Source organism: Budorcas taxicolor, chromosome 11, assembly GCF_023091745.1.
Source record: "Budorcas taxicolor isolate Tak-1 chromosome 11, Takin1.1, whole genome shotgun sequence".
NCBI classification, from domain to species: domain Eukaryota; kingdom Metazoa; phylum Chordata; class Mammalia; order Artiodactyla; family Bovidae; genus Budorcas; species Budorcas taxicolor.
In genome coordinates, this window is record NC_068920.1 from 160,297,225 (window position 1) to 160,318,915 (window position 21,691).

General features: G+C 59.0%; 1 protein-coding gene across 1 annotated transcript in view; it reads right to left on the reverse strand.

Moving 5' to 3' along the window:
• Positions 1 to 613: 613 nt before the first annotated feature.
• The window catches only part of FIBCD1 (fibrinogen C domain containing 1), a 31,190-nt gene continuing 10,112 nt past the window's right edge, over positions 614 to 21,691 (reverse strand). The window contains exons 3-7 of the mRNA XM_052649430.1: positions 16,770 to 16,929; positions 16,222 to 16,358; positions 4,965 to 5,061; positions 1,395 to 1,574; positions 614 to 873 (exon numbers count right to left, since the gene is read on the reverse strand). Of these exons, the coding sequence (XP_052505390.1) occupies positions 614 to 873; positions 1,395 to 1,574; positions 4,965 to 5,061; positions 16,222 to 16,358; positions 16,770 to 16,929 (834 nt within the window). The remainder of the gene's footprint in view (positions 874 to 1,394; positions 1,575 to 4,964; positions 5,062 to 16,221; positions 16,359 to 16,769; positions 16,930 to 21,691) is intronic.

Sequence of the window (21,691 nt, forward strand, 5' to 3'; positions counted from 1 at the left end):
CTGCTAGAAGAGCTCCAGGGGTGCCATCTGCCCCTCTTCCACCACCCATGACTCCAGATGTTTGGGCTGGCAAAGTGGAAGGGCTGCCAGGAGCACATGGCCGACTCCTGGCCAAGGCCGGGGCAGACACGTGGCCCATGGAGCTAAAGTCCAGTCCGGGCAGGCAGAATTTGGGGCGGTCAAATTTGCCCCGCCCCATCAGCAGGGGCAAATTGGGGGTGGGGACTGTGAAGGTGCTGTGTGGCCTCACTCGTTGAGGGAGTACTTCTGGTTGGGGTTGGCCTGGCCCACCCCATGGCGAGAGCAGGTCAGTCATGCACGGGCAGGCGGGCATCTGGGCAGGAGCAGAGTTGGGGTGGGGGTGACGGCGGTGGGCAGGGCTAGGGGCGTAGTGACGGCGGGGGCGGGGGCGAGGGGTGGGGTGTGGTGACAGCGGGGGCGGGGAGAAGGGCGGGACGTGGTGCCTGGGGGCGGGGAGGGGGGGGCGTGGTGCCTGGGGGCGGGGAGAGGGCATGGTGGGGGTGCGGCGCGGTGACGGGGGCGGGGCGAGGGCGTGGTGGGGTGGGGCGAGGGGCGGGGCATCATGGGTGGGGCGGGGCCGGAGCGCGCCAGTCTAGCGGTCCTCACGGACCGGCCGGATCTTCATCTCGGAGAACTTGAGTGAGTACTGCCAGCCAGTCCAGGAGGACCACTCGACGCCGTCGGCATAAGAGGCGTGTGCGCCGCGTAGGTACTGCCCGTTGAGGTTGGACGTGTGGCAGTTGCGGTACCACCAGGCTCCGCGGTAGAAGGCGGCGCAGTTGTTCTCCGAGTGGTCACTGTCACGGTCCTTGGTGGTGAACTTCATGCCGCTGTGCTTCAGGAGGGAGTCCCCTGCGCAGGTGCACACAGGTGTGTGTTCAGTGGGGCACAGGTGTGTGCACATGCTTCCCGTGCACGATGCACACACGTGAGCGTGAGCGCACGTGCCCCTTTCCACACCTTTGGTGTCCACAGGCAGCCCCAGAGCTGCCCTGATGGTCCCAGCGGCTGTCCCTGCAGCCTCTCCCTCCTTCTAGCTTTGTCACACACCCTGTTCCGGGTTTTCTTGCCTCGGCCCTGGGAGGAGAAACCCAGCCCAGAGTGGGTGGAGAGGCTCAGCAGAGCTCAAACTCCAGATGTGCTGATTCCCGGCGCTGGGCTCTTTGCTCATCTGCAAAATGGGTGGTTCTGTGGGAGAGGCCCTGCAAGCTTTATGTGGCTGGGATGAGGACTAGCTGGGGATTTGGTGGTGGTGATGAGAAGCCTTGATGCTGGCCCCTGGCCTGGAAAGACTTCCTTTTGTCCTTCCAGCTGGGGAGGTGGCTGGGCTGCCCCGATCCTTCCCCACCCCCAACCGCAGCCTGGACCCCTACCTGCCGTGCCCGAGTAGTCGGCCACGGTGAGCGGGTATCCGTCTTCCTCAGGGTCCACAGAGAAGAGCCCCACGCCAAAACTCCCATAGTGGGCATAGGCTGTGCCATTGTCAAAGTCCTCTAGGTCCACATGTAGCTCGTAGGCCGCCTGAGTGGTCAGAGCGTGGATCCTCTTGAGCCCTGAAATACAGGAGAGAATGATGAGAGAAGTTGGCGGCTGAGGAAGTGACCTCCCTGGAAAGAACCAAGGGGAGATGAGAGCTAAGCTGATGTGGTTGGTGACAGAAAGAAACAACTACCACCAAGGGTGTTCTTTCAGCCCTGGGCTGCTTCCTTCTTCCTGCAGAGCTGTGTTTGGCAGGAAACAGGACCGACGGTTTTTCATGTTTTGTGTTTTTTGTGTTTGCTTTAAATCAGGCTGTGCTGCCCAAATGTTTTAAGCTGAAGGCTGGTAGAAAGGCTGCGGGAGTCAAGAGGAGTCTGGAGAATCTTCTGGGTTAGGGGTGATGGAGCCTCTATCTTCTCTGACACTCCGGGCTCCAGCCAGATGGGATCTGGTCCTCACGTGCACTCCCTGGCCCGACAGCCTTTGTACCTGCTGTCCCCTCTGCCTGAGACACTTTTCCCAACTCTCCTCACCTGCTTTGATGTTGTTCTTTAGTCGCTCAGTTGTGTCCAGCTCTTCGCAACCCCATGGACTGTAGCCCACTAGGCTCCTCTGTCCCCAGGCAAGAATACTGGGGTGGGTTGCCATTTCCTTCTGCAGGGGATCTTCCCGACCCAAGGACAGAACCCACATCTCCTGCATTGGCAGGTGGATTCTTTACTGCTGAGCCACCAAGGAAGCCCCCTCACCTGGTTACTTTCTGTTCATTTTCAGATCTCGCTTCCTCAGGAAGACTGCTTGACTTCCTGTCGAGGTGGAGGACCTCTGCCAACCCAGGTGCCCCCTGTTGGTGTTTATCATTCTGGTTCCAGCTGCCTATTTCCATGTCGGGCTCCCCCCTCCACCAGTGTGGAAGTTCCATGTGATCAACATGACTGTCCCGCTCACTATGGAACCCCAGCATCTGAGGTGGGCCAGCTCACAATAGTGAAGTGAAAGTGAAGTCGCTCAGTCGTGTCCAACTCTTTGCGACCCCATGGACTGTAGTCTACCAGGCTCCTTTGTCCATGGGATTTTCCAGGCAATAGTACTGGAGTGGATTGCCATTTCCTTCTCCAGGGGATCTTCCCAACCCAGGGATCGAACCCAGGTCTCCCACATTGTAGACAGATGCTTTACCGCAATAGGTGCTAGTGGACAAGAGGCAGAAGACCATGCCTGGCTCTGGACACCCCTCAGCACACCCTGTCCTACTTCCTTCCCTGCCCTGTCCCTCCCCTCCTGCGCTCTCCTGTGCCCACCCTAGGGTCTCATGCCAGGCCCTCCCCTTCCCCTTCCACCCTGCCCCTGCTACTCACACTCAAGGTGCTTCCCTGCCAGTTTGATTACCTCTTGATTAAGAGGGCTTTTAATTAAATGCCTTACAAGTTATTGGCACCAAGTGACATTTCATCAGCCTGTCCCTCCTGCCTTCCTTTCCTGCGTGGGTCAGCGTGTGCATGCCCCCAGGGCGGGAGGGCTGTGTTGGCTCCTCCCCAACCAGCCCAGAGGGAAGACTCCGGTCCAGGTCCAGGGCAGAGAAAAAGGAACCATGACGAGAGCAAAAGCCGTCCAGACAGCCAGAACCTCCCTGCATCCACTGGAATCCGTCACTGAGGACCCGGCTGCCGGAGCCCAGGGACCTCGTCTCTCTGGGCTAGAGCCTCATAGCAAGCTGCTGGCCCTCTCTGGGCCCCAGGCTGCACACCTGTGGAGTGAGGGCCAGAGGGCTTCCCAAGATGCAAAGGGCAGACCATAGGCACCACTGACAGAAGCCCCCACCCCCGAGACAGCACTTACAAATGCCAGGAGCTGCTATGAGAGCTTCACGTGGATTAATGAAGCCGGGGGGATTCGAGTGAGTCCGATTTAATTAAAGGGTCCCTGTACAGCTCTTAGAACAGCGCCTGGCCCACTGCACACATGATCCAGGTGTTTGCCACTGCTGTCATGATCCAGTGAGATGGCTGCTAGTATTATCCGTGTTTCATAGAATAGGCGCCAAGAGGTGAAGTCACTGGCCCAGGTCCTACAGCTGCTAAGTGGCAGAGCTCAACCCAGGCAGGCTTGCCCAGATAGTTCATTTAGTTCTTGCCCAGGACAGATGATCTGATCCAGGAGTAAGGCAAGAGGGAGCCCAGCCCCGTGGGGATGCTGGAAGATTCCTTTCCCCACCCCCGAGTGGGCCCCATGGACCCCCATTAGGACAGCACTCTGCCGGGATAAGCAGAGTTCCACTCCTTAATGAGCCAGCCTAGTTCCTACAGGGGGCCCCGGGGCAGGTGTCCTGAGGGAGGGGCCGGGGTCTCCCTCCTCTCCACCCTTCCTCCCCTCAAGGCCCTCTTCCCCCCTGCCTCCACCTCCCTCATCTTTACTCTCTGGGTTTCTCCAGTCCTTGTTGATCCACCAGGATGCTCACAACCCCTACTTCCTTGGGCCCCTTGGGTGCTTGGAGTTCCATCCCCACCACCCATCAGAGTTCAGATCACAGAGCGTGAGGAGGAAGATGCGGAAACATACTCAGACCCCCTATGTCATCCCAGTGAGCTCCCAGGTGGATTAAAGAGCTGAACCTACCACCAAAAACTGAAAAGGCATTTTCAAAATAGACATTTTTATGACACTGTGAGAGAAAAACAGGGCCTAAAACTCAGACGATATGAAGAAAAAGACTAGCACCATCAACTACATTTAAAAAAAAAGTTAAAACTCCTAGGAAATAAGCAGTAATGTTACCCAAAAAATAGAGGCTGAAAGACAAATGACTGGGAGTAACTATGTATCAGGGGTATTTGACAAAGAATCAATAACCTTAATATATAAAGAGCTCTCATAACTCAATAGGAAAAGACACAACACTGGATGAGAAGGTGGCAGGGGAATGTGGAAAAGCAGAGGCAGGGCCCAGCACAGGCCGGTTGAGTTCTGGGCTCCTGCCGACATGCTCATCGGGGCTCCCTGCTGCCAGGAGCTGGCCAAGGCTCCACTTAGATGCTTTCCCTGCACTCAATGGCTGCTGACAGATTTCGGTTAAGATGCCAGGAGCGGCGAGGACACCAGTGCTGCCCTGGAGGGGGGCGGTGCTGACCCTCAAGGGGAGCGTGAGGGTCGTCTTGGTCTTCCAGCACCTGCATCGGCCACAGCTGCCTGAGCCGGGACAGAAACCAGGTCCCAGGGCGCCCCCAGCAGGACGAGCACACATCCTCGCGGGACCCACCCATGGCGGACGCACCGCCCTGGGCTTCCCGCTCCTACAGCGCGTTCCATTGGACGCTCAGGTCCCCTTTCTATGCAGAACCTGGGAGCCAACCTGGGCGTGAGGAGGCCACGGAGACCTGGCTGGCATCCTTGTGAGGAAGGGGCTCGTGCCTGACAGCATGCATTGCACAGGAGAGGGCGGGCCAGGCGTCGGGCGGGGGTCTCACCTAGCCAGTGCTCCCCCGTGAGCTTGCCGAAGCCATCGCGGTATGCCTCCCAGCCTCGGAAGAAGTTCACGGAGCCATCCTCCCGTCGCTGAAACACCTGAGAGGGGATTGAGAATGCAGAGCTGGCCCCAGCCTTCCCAGGACCTCACATGCGTCTCTCGGCCCCCCACTGCCCCTCACCCGCCCCCTCAGGGAGCACAGGGGCTGGGCCTCATGTCTCTCAACAGCTCTTGCTGGGACCTGGACCCGGGAGGCTCATGGTATCCCGAGGCGGGGAGACTGACCGAACGCCCCCAGGCCCTGAAACGCCCCCTCAAGGAGGAAATGGGGTGGACTGGGGTGCAGTGGAGAAAGCCAGACTTCCAGACCCACTCTGCTGCCTCACTGTGTGACCCTGGACTGGTCCCATCCCTGCGGGGACCTCAGTTTCCCCACTGGTCAAATAATAAGGGGGTGAACAAGGGTCCCTGTACCTTTTCCTGGGTCAAAACAAAACTGAACAAAAGCTCATTGTAGAGCTTTTAAAGACCAATAACACACACACACACACACACACACACAGGGTGTCCCTGGTGGCTCAGATGACAAAGCGTCTGCTTGCAATGCAGGAGACCTGGGTTCGATCTCTGGGTTGGGAAGATTCCCCGGAGGAGGGCACAGCAGCCCACTCCAGTATTCTTACCCGGAGAATCCCATGGACAGAGGAGCCTGATGGGCTATAGTATATGGGGTTGCAAAGTCGGACACGACTGAGTGACTGACACCTCACTTAAGACACACACAGACACACACTGGGGCTTGGCTGGGTCTCTCAATACGCCCCTGCTACATTCATGTACATCCGCCCCAACCCTATTAAAAAGCCCCTGGTAGGAGATCGGCAGGGAGCCCTGGGAAAGCAGAGCTCTGGCCACCGCAGAGCCCTGGCCACCTCTCAGGGGAGCACCAGAAGTCCGCAGCCAGCCGCCGGGCCGCTTCTGTTCTTCATTTTAATAACATTCTTGATTTGGGAGTCCGGAATCCCATCGGTTAAATTGCTTTGAAATAAGTAGCACGCTGGTCCAGACCAGAGCTGCCTTGAGTATTTACAGGATCCGCTGACAATCCTGTTCCCCCGCTCGCCGCTCCCCGTCCCCCCTCCGCCCCCAAGCCTTTCTGTCTAACAAGCCTTTTTCTTGCTCATTTGCAGAGGCAGCACTCGCCCCCACCGCCTCCATCTGCGCCCGTGTCTGAGGTGTTAGAGGTTTGGCCGCAGCACAGAGCCACCCGATCCATTACTAAGCAGCCGGACTTCAGCCGCCTGGAACCGCCCTGTGCGGCGTCTGCCCGCAACTGCGGGTCTGTCCGCATGGCACGGTCCATCACCGCGGCCGCTCGGGCAGCTCTGACGTCAGGTGGCGGGAGGGGAGGGAGGCGACACCTTTTTCCTTTGCTTCGCTACCTTCAACCCGGCCTGGCCCTGACACGTGAAAGTCCTCAGAAGGGACGCGAGCAGAAGGAAATTCGATCAGGCTCGGAGATCAGAGAGCCGGTGGAAAGCGGGTATTGATGGCTGCGGATTGGGACCCTGAGCACGCGCCCTTTGAAAAGCCTAATCCTGGCAGAAGCTCAGACACTCCCCCGAGAAGGCTTCGGACAGCAGAACCTGTTTCTGCAGGAAGAGCAGGGCTGGGGGGGCGGGGGGGTGGGGGTGGGGAGGGCTGCAGGGGCCGAGGAGAGGGGCGGGGGCGGGGAGGACAGCGGTGTCCAATCTGGGCTCTAGAGCTCGGGTTCTGCCACTTAGAGTGCCAGCCAGTGACGCTGCCTCGCTGAGCCTGTTTCCTCATCTGTAAAATGGAGATCTCAGCATCAAACCCCGCTGACCACTGGCTGTAGATAGCTAAGATTGTAAAAAAACAACAAAAAACTGCCTGCAATGCAGGAGACCTGGGTTCAGTCCCTGGATGGGGAAGATCCCCTGGAGAAGGGAATGGTAACCCACTCCAGTATTCTTGCCTGGAGAAGTCCATGGACAGACCAAGGGGTTGCAAGGAGTTGCACAGGACTGAGGGAGTAACGCTTTCACTTTCACCCACAGACAGTCCGCTCAGGGCCTGGCACATGGGCAGTGGTCAGCCCATACCCGCCAAGGAGCCCCACAGCCCCAGGACATGGGCCACCAGGGCCTCCCCTCCTCCCTTCTCTCCCTGCCCCCGCCCCAGGCCATACTCCTCCCAGACTTGGGCATGTCTCCTCCAGAACTGTCCCAGGGGCCTGTCCCAAGTCTATTCCGCCAAATGTCCCACTGAGCACATCCGTGTCAGGAACCAGCTGGGAAGTCCAAGTCAGGGCCCTTGGGGCAGGGAAACATGGGGTGAGGCCTGGTTGAGGGGATTCCCACCCAGGCAGGAAGCAGGGCAGATCAGAGGAATAGTGGATGGCCAGAGGGGCTGGCTTCTGGGAGGGGATCCAGGGTGACCCTGGAGCAAGGGCCCATCCTGGCCCCTGCATGTCCCAATGTGTGGTCCAGGAACATCATTCCTGCCCCCGGGGCCACGCTTGCCTCACCCACCGCTCAGCCTGCCTCCCAGACCTCAGTGAGGAACAAATCACAGAGGAGTTGGTATCATTATTGCCATCGCTGTTGTTTTTCCTGTTCCCGCTATTATGAAGTGGAAAGTGGGGGTGTCACGCTTGCAGGCACAGGCAGGACATGAACCCTAGCCACTGGGACAGACAGACCGGCTTGAGTTGAGCGCTGACCACAGCTGACGCTCAGGCTAAGTTCTCCTTGTCTGGTGCACATACTTCCTTACCCCTACCCTGGGAGCCCGGTTCTGGGTCCCCTGACCCGCCCCACTTTCCATTCCAGGAGACAGAAGCTCGGGCACTGGCCAGAAGTCAGGCAGCTATGAGTGGACAGCCTGACTCACCCATCACTCTGTAGACTGAGGCCGTGCTGGACACCGGGAAGTCCGCGTCTCAACACCCACATCCGCATGCTCACTTGCCACCCACCAGGGGCATCCCAAACCTGCCCCCTTGTCTCCTCGGCAGGCCTCTCAGGGCCAAGAGCTGATCTCTCAGCATCCCCCCATCTTCAGCCCCCCTTTCCTGCTCCCTTTCCAGGCTGGGTGCCAGTAGCAGGCAGGGCCCCGGCTGGGGCTCAGTCTGGGTGAATGATCAGAGGTGGTGAGCACACATTCCAGACCACGGGGGCCTCCTGGCCTCTCTCCTCCACTTGGGAAGCACCTGCCGTCACTGAGAGCAGCAGATGTCTTGACAATCCGCCGCAGCTCAGAGGTCAGAGCATCGTTTGCCAACATGGGCGCTCTTCCGAGTGGTAACAAACCATGACCGACCCCTTCCAGGGCTGAGACACAGCTGTGCCGCAGTTCCAAAGAAGTGGCTTTTAGACTCTTGGACCGTGACCCAGGGAAATGTAGTTGACATCCTGACACACATACTCACAGCTCTTTGTATCTGAAACAAAAGCTTCCTGAAACGATACTTGTCCTTCAGATGGATGGGTGTTAATATTTTCCACCCTGTTCTTCTGTTCTATTCCACTCCATTTCATTAAAAAAAAAAATTGTTGCTCACAACCCATTAAATTAATTTCTCCACCAGCCAGTGGATCACGACCCGCAGTTTTGAAGTTGTTGGCCTTTGCCATGGGCTGTCTTGATCCCACAGCTCCAACTCTGGGTGACCGAGCATGCCGGGCAATGGCTGGGATCTCAGACTCGAAAGCCCTGGTCTTGCCCTTGAGCTGACCACAGCATGCCATGCGTTCCAGGTGGGCACAGGCCACAGGTCATCCGCAGGTCCTCCCAGGCTCCCAGGAGTGTTTTTTCAGGGTGAACTGCAGTCGTGGCTTCAGATTTTTGGAAACCAGCTGGGCTTTAGGGACCCTGGAGGGCCAGATGTCACCCACCAGAAGGCCTTCAATTACAGAGCAAGGATCAGCCAGACAAGAAGATACAAAGAAGAAAGCAAGGGACTTCCCTGGTGGTCTAGTGGTTAAGACTCCACGCTTTCACTGCCAAAGGCCTGGGTTCAATCCCTAGTCGGGGAACTAAGATTCCCACAGGCTTCTCAGTGTAGCAGGAAAAAAAAAAAAGACCTCTCAGAACTTCCCTGGTGGTCCAGTGGCTAAGACTCGGTATTCCCAATGCAGCAGGCCCAGTTTCGATTCCTGGTCAGGGAACTAGATCCCCTGTGCTACAACTAAAAGGTCCCGTGTGCTTCAAGTGAGACCTGGCACAGCCAAATGAAAAAAAGGGGGGAGGCAAGTGAAGGATTGAGGCGTCCACCTCCCCCTCCTCCGTCCCGGCCACAGAACAGGAGTCTCCATTTAGGCGAAAAAGGTGGGGGAAAGGTGGGGAAACAAACAATTAATTTTAGGGCTAAAATATCCACTGGCCCAGCTCTTGGGGCCTCTCCCTCGGGTTCTGGCTGCAAAGTGATTGATGGAGAAACGCTCCCGCGGCCTCTTGGGCAGATGCCACGAGTGGGAAGACAGACGGGCGCGTTTTTCTGGTACGGATTCTCAGAAGCCAGCCGCCTGCCGCCCGGCATCTTCCAAGTGCCGCTCGAGGAGGCTCTGCCAAGGGAGCGCTGGGCCCACATGGTCCTGCAGATGGTGCCCGGAGGTTTCAAAGGAAGGAGCCGCTGCATTTGGGCGGCAGGAGGGGGTGGGGGGAGGAGCAGAGCGGCCGACTGTCTCCTGTTTGTCAGACAGGCTCCTGGGGGCCTGTCTCGCGCTCTGCAGGTTCAGCGTCCTCTGGGCCTCTTCCTCCGATGGGCCCCGGCTGATCTCGTTAGCCACGCTGCCCACAGTGCGGAGACCTCCTGAGAGTCAGTGGTGGGGGGCCTGGCTCTGTGGTCACCCCAGTGCCTTCAAGGATGATCTCAGTCCTCCCCACCACAGCCCCGGAAGAAGGGGTTCATGCTCCCATTTGACAGATGAGAAGACTAAGGTTTGGAGAGGTGGTGCGATCTCTGCAGAGTAGGAGTGCCTCAAGGCAGGGCCCACTGAAACTTGATGTAGGGAGACTGAAAGTACACAAAGCTGAGGGCGGCCCAGGGGTGCCCCATGGCTAAAGGGGTGGACGTTGCCCCCCAGGCCCGTGAGCTCCCCATCCCTCCCTCAGCATAGCTGAGCTGAGCGGGTCCCAGGAAACGCACTGGGCTGGCACCCAGGAGATTCAAGTTCTAGCCAGGCTCCAGCCGAGGGCCGTGTGACCATCTGAGTCTTGGTTTCTCTGTTCCGCAAAATGACAGGGTTGCTGCTGCAGACCCCGTGTGGTGTGCCTGGACTGGTGGGGGGACTCAGACCTTCAGAGAGTTCACGGCCCCAGGAGAGATGGATGCACAAGCCAGCAGCCTCAGGGCAGAGCAGCTCCCAATCTGAGGTGTTCTTCTGATATTTGTGCCTCAGTTTTCTCATCTGTAAAACGGGAATTATAGGAGCTCCAACCCACCAGCATACGGGTGACATGGTTAAATGGGCTGGTTGATAACACAGCATTCCATAAGGGTCACACTTGTTACATTTGTCCGGAGCTCAAAGGAGGATGAGCCACCTGCTGGGATGGTTGGAAGGGTTGGGTCCTAGAGGACTTCCTGGAGGAGGAGATGTTTGGGTGGACTACAGATTGAGCACGGTCTTGGCAGGTGGTCAGAGGAGCTGAGGCACAAGAGACAGGCACAGGGTGGGTCCAAACACTATGAGGTGGTGGTGGGGGAGTCTCTGCCGCCATCGAAGGGTCCCCAGGAGGCAGCATCTGAGATTTTTCCTCGACTCTGATGAAGCTGCTGTGGAAACCAATTACAGGCAGAACTGTGTTGGTTGTGCTCCACCAGCCTTCCCAGGCCTCCTGAGCAGGCGGTTCCGGGAGGAGGGGTGGCAGGCTATGGCAGAGGCGGATTTTTGTCTCTAAAGAACAAAGAACTTAGACGTGGAACAAACGCAGCCCTTCAAAGCTGGCCCCTGGGGACGCTCTGCCGGCTTTCCCAGGAGGCAGTTGCTCCTCCAGTCCTTTCTGGACACCTCTGGGCAGCAGCTCCCAGCGCCTGGGCTTGCTAACAAGAGCACAATTGCTGGAATAAGGCTGAACTGAGTTCAAATCTTGGCTGTGCCTCGCGTGGGTCGTGTGACCTCAGACAAGTCACAGGACCCTTTCTGAGCCTTAGTTCCCCTCTCTGTGGAAAAAAAAAGGTCCCATCAGGGACTTCCCTGGGGGTCCAGTGGCTAAGACTCCGAGCTCCCCACGGAGGGGGCCTGGGTTTGATCCCTGGTTAGGGATCTAAAGCCCTCAAGGTGCGACTCAAGATCCTGCAGGCCACAGCTAAGACCTGGGCAGACAGAAAAATATATATATTTTCAAAGGCCCCATCAGCAACCCCTTTGTCAGCCCTGCAGGGTCACAGTGAAGACGCCACGTAGGAAAAGGCAGGTGTGAGCCCGGCGGGGTGGGGGAGGGGCACGGTATGCCTAACCTCCCTCTCTTTCAGAACCAGCCGCCGAAGCCCAGAAGGAAGTGGGCCCACTCCTGTCTGTGACTGCAAATGGTACCCCTGGGCCTGGCGCCCCGCCACGTTTCCCAGGCTTGGCAGGCGGCGGCTGTCGGCTCCAGGCAAACAGCGCTCGGAGCTGCCATTTATCAGATGCTGAGGCGACGGGCTGAGCTCCACATGCCCCCGCCTCCAACCCCGTCTACATTCAAAGTTTGAAAAATCCTAATCGCTCCCGGCGGATCACTCACGGACCAGAGGGGTGCCGTCAGCAGTGGATGTGGTCATTACTAGCGTGCACTTGGAGGGCTCCCCCGGAACACTGGGAAGCCGGGCGGCAGCCACTGATGTCACGCAGGTCTCCTTCTGCCTCCGCAGCCCCTGGGACACAGGGAGGAGACCGCACCCTGATGGACCCCCAAGTCCTGCTAGGCGGCGACCCCAGTGTGTACCACAGCAACACCCGCCCCCATCACCTGCATCCTGGCATCCTGGCTGAGGCTGGGAGCTTTCATCTCTCCTGAGCCTGATCCCCTGCTGGGCTGGGCTCTGTTCAGGGGTTCAGCTCCTTTGATGTCTTCCCAGTAAGAGAAGGATTTTCCTCAGCCTGGGGAGCACAGGTAGGGAGGGAATGGACATGGTGGGAGGGGAGGTTTGCTCTCGCAGTGGAGCCAATTAGAGACCTGTCTGAGTCGGCTGACCCTGCACGGCAGTAAAATGCCTGGCAGAGAACGCAGGCTTGGGCACTCAGCTGGTGGGGCCAGGGGAAAGCTGGCGGCACCGTGGATCTGAGCGGGGGGCGCAGAGCAGAGTCAGTCCTATTGCAGGTCCCCGCGGTAGGAGACGCTGAACTGGACCTGACTTCTGTGACCTCGACTGGTGATTATGCAAAGATGAGGGCTTGGCCATCAGGCCGGCTGGCAGCTCTGCTGAAACAACCCTGGCGGGGACAAGGCTGTGTCCCCGGGGGCCGAAGGGCAGGACAGTGGGGGACCCAGTCTGCGGACGCCGGCTGGACCCTCCTTCCAACCACAAAACCCGAACCGGGCCCTGGGCCTGGTCATCCTGTTCCCCAGGCCCTGAAAGGTGGCCAGCGTAAAACACAAGGGCCACCCCACTGGCCAGATGAGGAAGGGGACGCCCCCAGAGGGAATGTGACCTTTCCAGTTTCTCAGGGCCCCGGGGATGAGCTGGAAACGGCTGCTTCATCCCACGCATCACCCTTCCAAATGAGGAAATTTGGCTTCTGTTTTTAACACATCTTCCTCCTCTTTAAGAACACTGCTTGGGATTCCCCCAGCGGTACAGCGGTGATGACTCTGCCTTCCAATGCAGGGGGCGTGGGTTCGATCCCTAGTCGGGGAACTAAGATCCCACGTGCTGTGAGGTGCAGCCAAAAAGGTGAAAAATAATGAAAGACACTGTTTGTCCATAAGATCCTACAGGGTAGAGCCAGTTCTTCTGTTCTCAAGGAATTCCTAAGGCTCAGCAAGGACCCTTGTTGCCGCTCCCTCTTCCTCTGCCCCTGCCCCACAAGCAAGCAGCATGTGGGGGGTTCTGACGCCCACCCCCCCATCATGAAGAGCACTGCTTTATTCCCATTTAACGGGTGAGAAAAGTGAGGTTCCAAGAGGGGAAGTTATGCCGCCAGAAGATGCCAACGGCTACCCATCCGGCAAGTATTTAGGAGCACAGATGGTGTGGAAGCACTGTGTGGATGCCTGAGCTACAGGGGCCACCAGGTGACCAGCTGCTGCCCTGCAGAGCTCTAGCCTCGTGGGGACACAGACAGACAACACCTGACAGGTGCAGAAAGGGAGCACGAGGGGGGGACCCGGGAGGACTCTGAAATGACCCGGCGACCAAGCTGGGCCCCTTGCCCAGGGTCACAGGCGAGCAGGGGGCAGACTGTGCATCCTGCCTCCCTCCTCCTTCTGCGGCCGGGTGTGGGTGGGGTGCACGGGGCAGGGTCAGCAGCGGCATGGCTCATCAGCTTGACCCCGTGTGGCCTGGGTCGCTGTGGTCAATGGTGAGTGTGGAGAGGGGCTGGGGCTCCACCAGGGCCAGTGGCCACATCAGCAGAGAGGCCACCTTGAGGCCTGTGCCCCCCTGTCCCCTGGCCTCATCCCCACATGGCGACTCCCACGCCCTCTGCAGGGGTTCAAGGCCCCTGCAACCTCCGCTCCTGAGCTGCTGGCACATTCTCCGCCTTGGCCCCACGTCTCTGGGTCACTCCCTCCCAAGAGCCCACCGTGCCCCCAGGGAGAAAGCCCGACTCCTATAGCATCTGCAAAACCATGCTACCCAGGCCCTGCCTGCCTCCCCACCCGTGCCTGGCCCCCTGAGGGCTACGCCAGCAGAACGGAGCCACCAAGGTCCCAGAACAAGCCCTGCCCTGCTCCGCGCCACCCACCGCACATGTTCCCTTTGTCTGGACATTGTTCTCACCTTATCCCCCTGTGCCCCAACCTCCCAGTCCAGGAGCCTCTCTGGCTGCCCCAGACAGGGTAAGGGGGCTCTCCTCTGGGATCTCCCTGGACCCCTAGCCCTGCAGCCCCCATACAGGTTGGCTGACTTGTCTAGTTCCCTGCCAGGCTGGCACCTTGCTGCGAAATCCTCTGGCCGGTGGTTGTCACCCCATGGTTGAGCCGTAAACTGACAAGTGACACCTGGTTCCACGAACTTGCATGAGGCTGGGCTGCTTATTTGCCAGGTGCATGCATGCTGAGTCACTTCAGTCGTGCCTGACTCTTTGCAACACTATGGACTGTGGCCAGCCAGGCTCCTCTGTCCGTGGGATTCTCCAGGCAGGAATGCTGGAGTGGGTTGCCATGCCCTCCTCCAGGGGATCTTCCCGACCCAGGGACTGATGAACCTGCATCTCTTACGTCTCCTGCATTGGCAGGCAGATTCTTTACCACTAGCACCACCTGGATGACCTTGAACAAACCTCTCGCCCTCTCTGAGGCAGCCCTGTGGGTCTCCAGGGCTTGGAGGAGGGCTGGAGCAGTGCCAGCAGGGCCACAGTATATAAACTGTAAAGAGCCCCTAGGCAAACAGGGATGCTGAGTGCCAACCTCTTGCAGTTCCGGCTCTCTGGGAAGCAGGTTCTGGTTGGCGTGTCTGGCCCCAGGCACCCTGTCCTCTGTGCTGGCACTCGAGGCCTGGCAGTTTGGACATGGAGCCTAAATGAGGATGGATGGTATCAGGGTCCAGCAAAGCAGCAGCCAGCTCCCTCCCACACAGCAATTGAGTTTCCGAGAGATTCCGTGTGGCAGGGAGGTGATCCTGACAGACGCCCAGAGGTATCCAGGAAAAGATTGCTTTTGACGGAAGCCCAAATGGATATTAACGTCTGTGGGCCTCGCTAGCCCTTCTCTGCTGAGAATGGCCTTTCTTCCAGGCTGGCTGATCCAGGTGTCTGGGTGAGAGGGCTGGGCAGGCCTGTGCACCTCATCGACTCCTCTCTCATCACCCCCAAAGCCCAGGCCCAAGGAATTACCCGCCTCCCGGCCCCAACCCTGATTGACTTCCCAGGAGACTGGCTTCCACTCCACCCAAGTGGAAGATGCATGGTCCGGGCCGGCATCCTGGTCTTTCATTAAGCCTGTCCTAACCCTTAACTCTGATTTCTCGGCTCTGGCTGGTGTATCAGAGCTGTTCTGCCCGCCAAGGGGGTCCCAGAGGTGGAGGCCATAACTCAGATGCTCCAAGATGGGAAAACAAAAGTGCTTTTAGGCTCAGATGTGAGTCCAGTGCATTTAAACGCTCCTCTCTCCGGAGCTTGTAGGGACATTTAGAAGAATGTTTGTCTCGGGGCCCTCGGGGGGCTCTCAGCGGCTCTCACACCAGCTCCCGATGGCAGCTCTGCCCTCCGAGAGCATCTGCTTGGGCCCTGCCCACCCGCCTCGCTCGGGCCTCCCCGTCTCGCCTCCTGCCCCGTTTGGCCGACCCCGCTGCCCTCACACTCATATGCCAGCACGCACCCCCCAGGTGTTTTAGTTTTGTGGCTACATTCCCCCTGCAAAGGCAGAGTTGAGGACTTGCGGCGCAGACAGGGGGAGACCTGTGTGTCGACCCTGCTATAGAAGGGGCTTCTCCGCTGGCCGATTAGGAGACCTCCAGGTCTTCAAACCAGGGCCTCTGCCCCGCCGCGCCACCTCCTCCTTATCTTGGCCCCAGGGAGGTCTTGGGCCACATGCAGCTCTCACCCTTGCCTTTCCATTGCTCCCAATTCCCATCAGGTCAGGAACCAGGAGGTGCAAGGAGATGGCGACGGCTCCTCACCAGGAGGCCCTGGGGGCGGGGGCTCTGCTCACAGCAACGTGCTGCCCCTTGTGTCTCTTGCACACGCACCATCTACTGAGTAACTGAAAATCTCCGCCCTGGAACTCACATTAGCAGCCGACAGTCCCAGGACCCAACCTCAGCAACCCCCCCACCCCTCCAGAACCACTGCCCAGGGTCGGGGCGGGGGCTGCAGGCTCAGGGAGTGGAAGGCGGCTCCACTCAGACCTCGGGATCTGACACCTGCTCCTAAGTGGCCCCCACGTGTCAGCACATGCCCCCCACTTGCCCTGTGGAGATCACAGGCAGGTCTGTGATGGCTGGTGAGCCCCTGGGCAGGGCCAGACAGAGCACCCCGGCTCATGTGCACAGCCTCCTGGGTCACCACCAGGTGGTCATCTGCCTGGACCACCTGCAGGGCCCAGAGGAGGCAGGGCCTGGCCCAGCCGGCCGCACACCCCGGGAGACTCACCGTCCAGCCACCTCCATCTGTGCGCATGTCACAGTAGACCTGGAAGCCGGCGGGGTCGTGTGTGGGGAAGACGGAGTAAACGCCGTCCTCCTGCTGTCCGCTCAGGAGGACGTCCAGACAGTCACGTGGCCGAGAGCCTGAGAGAGGGAAGGCCGTCAGGGCACTGGGCCCCGCACTCACGTTCCTGCCCACTCTCCTGTGTCCCTGGGTTTCTGACTTGTCTGTCCAGCAGTGTCAGGTGGGCTCCAGAGCACTGGCCTTGGGGGCAGACTATGGCTCTGCCTCTCCCTGGGCGGATGTGGTGAGTGAGCACCCTCTCTGAGCCTCACTCTCCTCATCTGGAAAATGGGTGCAGTGAGCTCCACCTCATCGGGCTGGGAGAGGGGTCAACAGGAGGGTATAGGTAGGGTGCTCAGTGCTGCCCGGCAGCAGGAAGTCCTCGGTACACAGAAGCAGTGTAGCCTTGTCAGTCGGGCAGGTGGGGGACGTTGTGGGAATGAACCTGGGCACCCAGGTCATCCAAGGAAGGCAGTCCCCATCTCACTCACCATTGGCGCAGCCGCGGGGCCGCGATCCCCTGGCAGGTGCCCTCTGAAGGTCAGCCTTGACGTGGGGTCGGGCCAGCCCCCGGTCCCTCTGCAGGGCGTCCAGGACATCGCTGACTGAGTTCACCAGGTGAGCCATGTGGCCTTGGCTCTCAGAGAGAAGCTGTAGGGCGCAGAGGTGGGTGGAGCTCTGAGTGGATGGGGCACTGGGTGGGTGGAGCTTCAGGTGGGTGGGGGCACTGGGTGGGTGGAGCTCCAGGTGGGTGGGGCACTGGGCGGGTGGGGCACTGGGCGGGTGGAGCTCCAGGTGGGTGGAGCTCTGGGTGGAATGAGCCCTGGGTAAGTGGAGCACTCAGTGGGTGGATTGCTGGATGGGTGGAGCTCCAGGTGGGTGGAGTTCCTGGTGAGTGAGCACTGGGTGGGTGGGGCTCTGGGTGGGTGGAGCTCCAGGTGGGTGGATCACTGGATGGGTGGAGCTCCAGGTGGGTGGAGCTCCTGGTGAGTGGAGCACTCGGTAGGTGGAGCTCCAGGTGGGTGGAGCTCCTGGTGAGTAGAGCACTCAGTGGGTGGGGCTCTGGGTGGGTGGAGCTCCAGGTGGGTGGATCACTGGATGGGTGGAGCTCCAGGTGGGTGGAGCTCCTGGTGAGTGGAGCACTCAGTGGGTGGAGCACTTGGTGGGAAGAGCACTCGGTGGGTGGAGCATTGGGTGGGTGGAGCTCCAGGTGCCTGCGGGCACTGGGTGGGTGGGGTTCCGGGTGGGTGGGGCACCATGTGGGTGGGGCTCACCCGGTGAGTGGACCACCGGGCAATAGCTCTGGCGCACACTAGTCCTCACGGTGGAGGCACTCTCCTGGTGCGAGCCCCTGACTTACTCTGGCCGCCGCCCACGGTGGTCTCAGCCCCGGTGTGCAAAGGACGGAGGCTCAGGTGGGAGGAGACACCGCAGGCCCTGTCCTTCATCCATTTCTGTGCCTTCAGCCCAGCTGAACTGACTAAAGGAGACCCCGCTGTTCAAATCTCAGCTCACCCACTTGCCAGTTACATGGCTGCAGGTGAGTGATTAACCCAGCCTTGAGATGGGGCTAACCTAGCCTCTCTGGCCCAGGTGCCTTGGGGATCAGTCACAGCGTGAGGCCCCCAGCAGGGACTCAGCACTCAGCACCTGGGTGCCTGCCTCAGTATGGGGATTCATGAGGCACCTTCCAGATTACAAAACATCTTCACTCAACATCTCTTCTCATCGCCCAGCAAGGCTACAAAGCAGGGGTGCTGGGTCTGCCCTCCACAGGTGGGACCCTGGAGGCCTGCACCACCCACGCATACTCATGAGAACCCGGCTTTGACTTTCCAGGGCTCTCTGATGTCCACCCCTTCACCTGACCCCATAGCATTGCCAGGTGGAAGGGCTTGAGGTGTCATCCCCTTGTTATAGGTGGGGAACTGAGGCCCAGAAGGGGAGGTCCCCCACAGGCTGACTGGCAGGAAAGGAACCCAGGGCTGTGCCATCATGCAGGGAGCCTAAGGTGGGGGCAGGCCAGGTGATGATTTGGACCCAGGCTCTGGTGTTGATTTTGAGTTTTGGCTCAGGACCCTCCTCCAATCACTTTCAAATAACCCTGGAAGGGTAGCTAAACCCCTTTCACATTACTCTCCTCCCCGCGAACCACCGTGGTGGGCCCTGTTTTCTGGGGAGGGGGGAAGGTTCACGACAGCATGTGTTCATGCTTCTTTCTTGATTTGTACCGTTCCCACTGTGATCGCAGTCCAGAGGTTTGGGGCTCAGTTAGTGCAGCTCTGTTCCACCTGGGGTCTCTTGGTTGTGCCTGATGCCTGAGGGGTCTGTGGTCTGTCACCTCCCCACCCCAGGGCTCCAGCGGGAGGGAGGCAGGGTCACAGGCAGACTGCAGTCAGCCAGCGAGCATGCAGCTTGCTGGGTCTTTACACACCAAATCTGTCACTGGCCAGATAATAGCTCGTTCGAGGAAGGGAAATAGAAATATACAGTGCCAGCAGTTCACAAAATATGATTCTCAGCTTGTCCGGGAGCAGGGGCCCGACAAAGCTTTTAGTTTCCTTGTCAGTTTCCCCTCTGCTGAGCAGGTGATTCAGTGGGGGCTCAGGCCCGGGGAAGAAGCACCCAGACGGGTGGAGAGAGCATTGAGGCGGGGTGGCAGCTTTCTCCCGGGGTGTTATTGCAGTGTCCTGGAGACAAGCCCCATTGGAGGAGCCCTGCGGTAGGATGCAGGCAGCCCCAGGGAGCAGGGGCAGGGGGCGGCCCTGCAGGATGTGAGCAGGAAAGATCACCGAGCCCATCGGTTCAGTCGAATCTGTACTGCCCATCCTTCTGTGACGAGGCAGACACACTCGAGAAACTCAGGCACAGCCAGCTCTTGCTAACGGGCAAGGAAGACCTCAGTTTAAACCAGCAAATGATTAAAGTTGAAAATGTACATAAAAACATGCCCCGAATTAATGGGGAAAGTCAGTCCCTGCTCGCTGAGCCGCACAGCTGCATTCAAGAGGACTTGGCGACTTTCAGAGGCAGTGAAATCCGAGCTGCTGTTTCCAGCACTTCTCAGTTGTTGGAGCTTAAACAAGTCGCTTTGCCACGCTGAGCCTCGGTCTGCCACTCCGTAGAATGGGGGTAACGATTCCCTCCACTTCCTGGGCTTCCCTTGTGGCTCAGCTAGTGAAGAATCTCCGGCAATGCGGAAGATCTGGATTCGCTCCCTGGGTTGGGAAGATCCCCTGAAGAAGGGAAAGGCTACCCACTCCAGTATTTTGCCCTGGAGAATTCCATGGAGTGTATAGTCCATGGGGTTGAAAGAGTCAGACTTTCACTTTCACTTCACCACCTCCAGGGGCTATTGTACTGCAAAGTGTTTATTACACACAGTGTGGACCAAAAAAAAGATTTTCAGTGGTGGCTGCCCATAGGCCGAAACTTCAGCTTACAAAGTTGCTACCATCTTAATAAAGGAAGTGGGAATGCGTAGACAACGTCCCTCACGTGCCACATGCCCACCGAGCCCAGTACAGCTATGAGTGCCAGCATCCTACTGGGCATGGACCATGCTAGCCCCGTGTTACTGGTGAGGAGGGCAGTGCCCCGCCCAGGGAGGGCACTGGAGGTGCTCAGGGACCCACAGCGGGTCCTCAGTGAAGCCTTGACTCTACTGACTCCAACCATGAGGGCAGGAACTCAGCTCTGCCGCTCCCGGGCCAATGGGTCTTAGACATCTGTACATCAGTGCACAGGAGTCGCCCAGGTGCTTGTGGACCTGCTGGGACCCGGGGGTTTGGGGGTGAGGTCCAGGGACATGCCTTTTAACGAGCAGCTCTGGTCACTCCAACAGGGAGTGCTGTGGGCATTGTTCTGAGAAGCCCAGGTCTCCGGCTGACAGCGGAGGGTCTGGGAAGCTCATAGAAGGGGAACTAGGAGCTATGGCAGCATGGCTCTGCAAGACACATGGTCTCTGAAATCACCTTGAGTCTGTGGGAAATGAGTCAAATTAAACATTCTTGTGAGAAGTGAATATATCAGGTGAGCCGAGGCAGTGCTGGGCCCCAGAAGAGCCATTAGTCTTCAGGGGACGGCTCTAGGCCTCCGTGCAGGTGAGCGGGTGGGAGGCCCAAGGCTCCCACCCAGTTCCCCGCCCCTGCCCTGAAGGTGAGTGTTTGTGGGCGGGCCAGGCTGTCCAGGGCTGAGCCACGGGGAGAGCGAAGTGAGGTGCTCAGATGCCCCAGAAAGTCTGGAGGTCTCCCCGACCCCTGAGGATGAGGGGCAGGGCCGCTGCAGATGGAGGGGCAGCAGGAGGGCAGCTGAACACCCCCCCAGGATGGGGAGGCCGCCACCCCATCAGTCACCCTGACAGGATGACAAGGACTGTAATTTCTCCAGCTGCAGCCTTCGGGGGAGGGAACAGGCCCGTCACTCTTGAGCTGGTGAGTGACCAAATGCCTGGCCATCTCACATGTCCGGAAATGAGCTGGACCCATGGCAGGGGTGGGGCTCGCCTCCCAGTCCCTAAGGACCTAAGTCATGGGGGTAGGGGGTGGGCAGCAGATAGGGTAAAGGCTGGAGGCTGGGCAATGCTCCAGAGGCCAGATGCCAGGCCTGACCTGGCCACTGTGCACAAGCATGTGGTGAGTCGCTTCAGTCGTGTCTGACTGTGATGCTATGGGCTGTAGCCCCCCAGGCTCCTCTGTCCAGGGGATTCTCCAGGCAAGAATACTGGCATGAGTTGCCATCCCCTCCTCCAGGGTATTGTCCCGACCCAGGGATCAAACCTGTGTCTCTTACATCTCCTGCGTTAGGCGGGTTCTTTACCACTAGTGCCACCTGGGGAGACCTGGCCACTGTACCCCGGACAAATCACTGCCCCGCTCAGGCATATCACTGTCCCCCGGCGGGCACATCGCCCCACATGGAGCCCTCCCGGGTCTGGTAAGGGCAAGCGGGAGGTGGACTCCCACTCTGCAGCCAGACAGGCCAGGCTCAGGTCCCCAAGCTGTCATTTTCAGCAGGGTGACCTTGAGTGAGGGTCTTCGCCTCCCTGAGCCTCGGTGTCCTCATCTGTCAAATGGGGGCAATGATGACTCACCCGCCCCATAGGCAGGCGCCCAACGCCGTGCAGACTCGGGAAGGGAGAGCTGTGATGGTGACCCAGCAATGCTACAAATCATCACGCTGTCTCAGCGGAACAGACGCCTCGGGGCCTTAGTTTTCTCTTCTGGAAAACGGCAGAGGCCCAATGTGCTGATCCTGAACCCTGATTCTACGAGGGGGGAGATTCTTGCTGGTGCTGCAAGCATGGTCAGTGTTAGAAACCCTTCACCCCGATCCACTGGTGCGTGCTGGGACCTACCTGGCTGGGCTCTGGTTGGGGCTGGAGTGGGGCAGAGGTGTTGGGGACACACTAAGG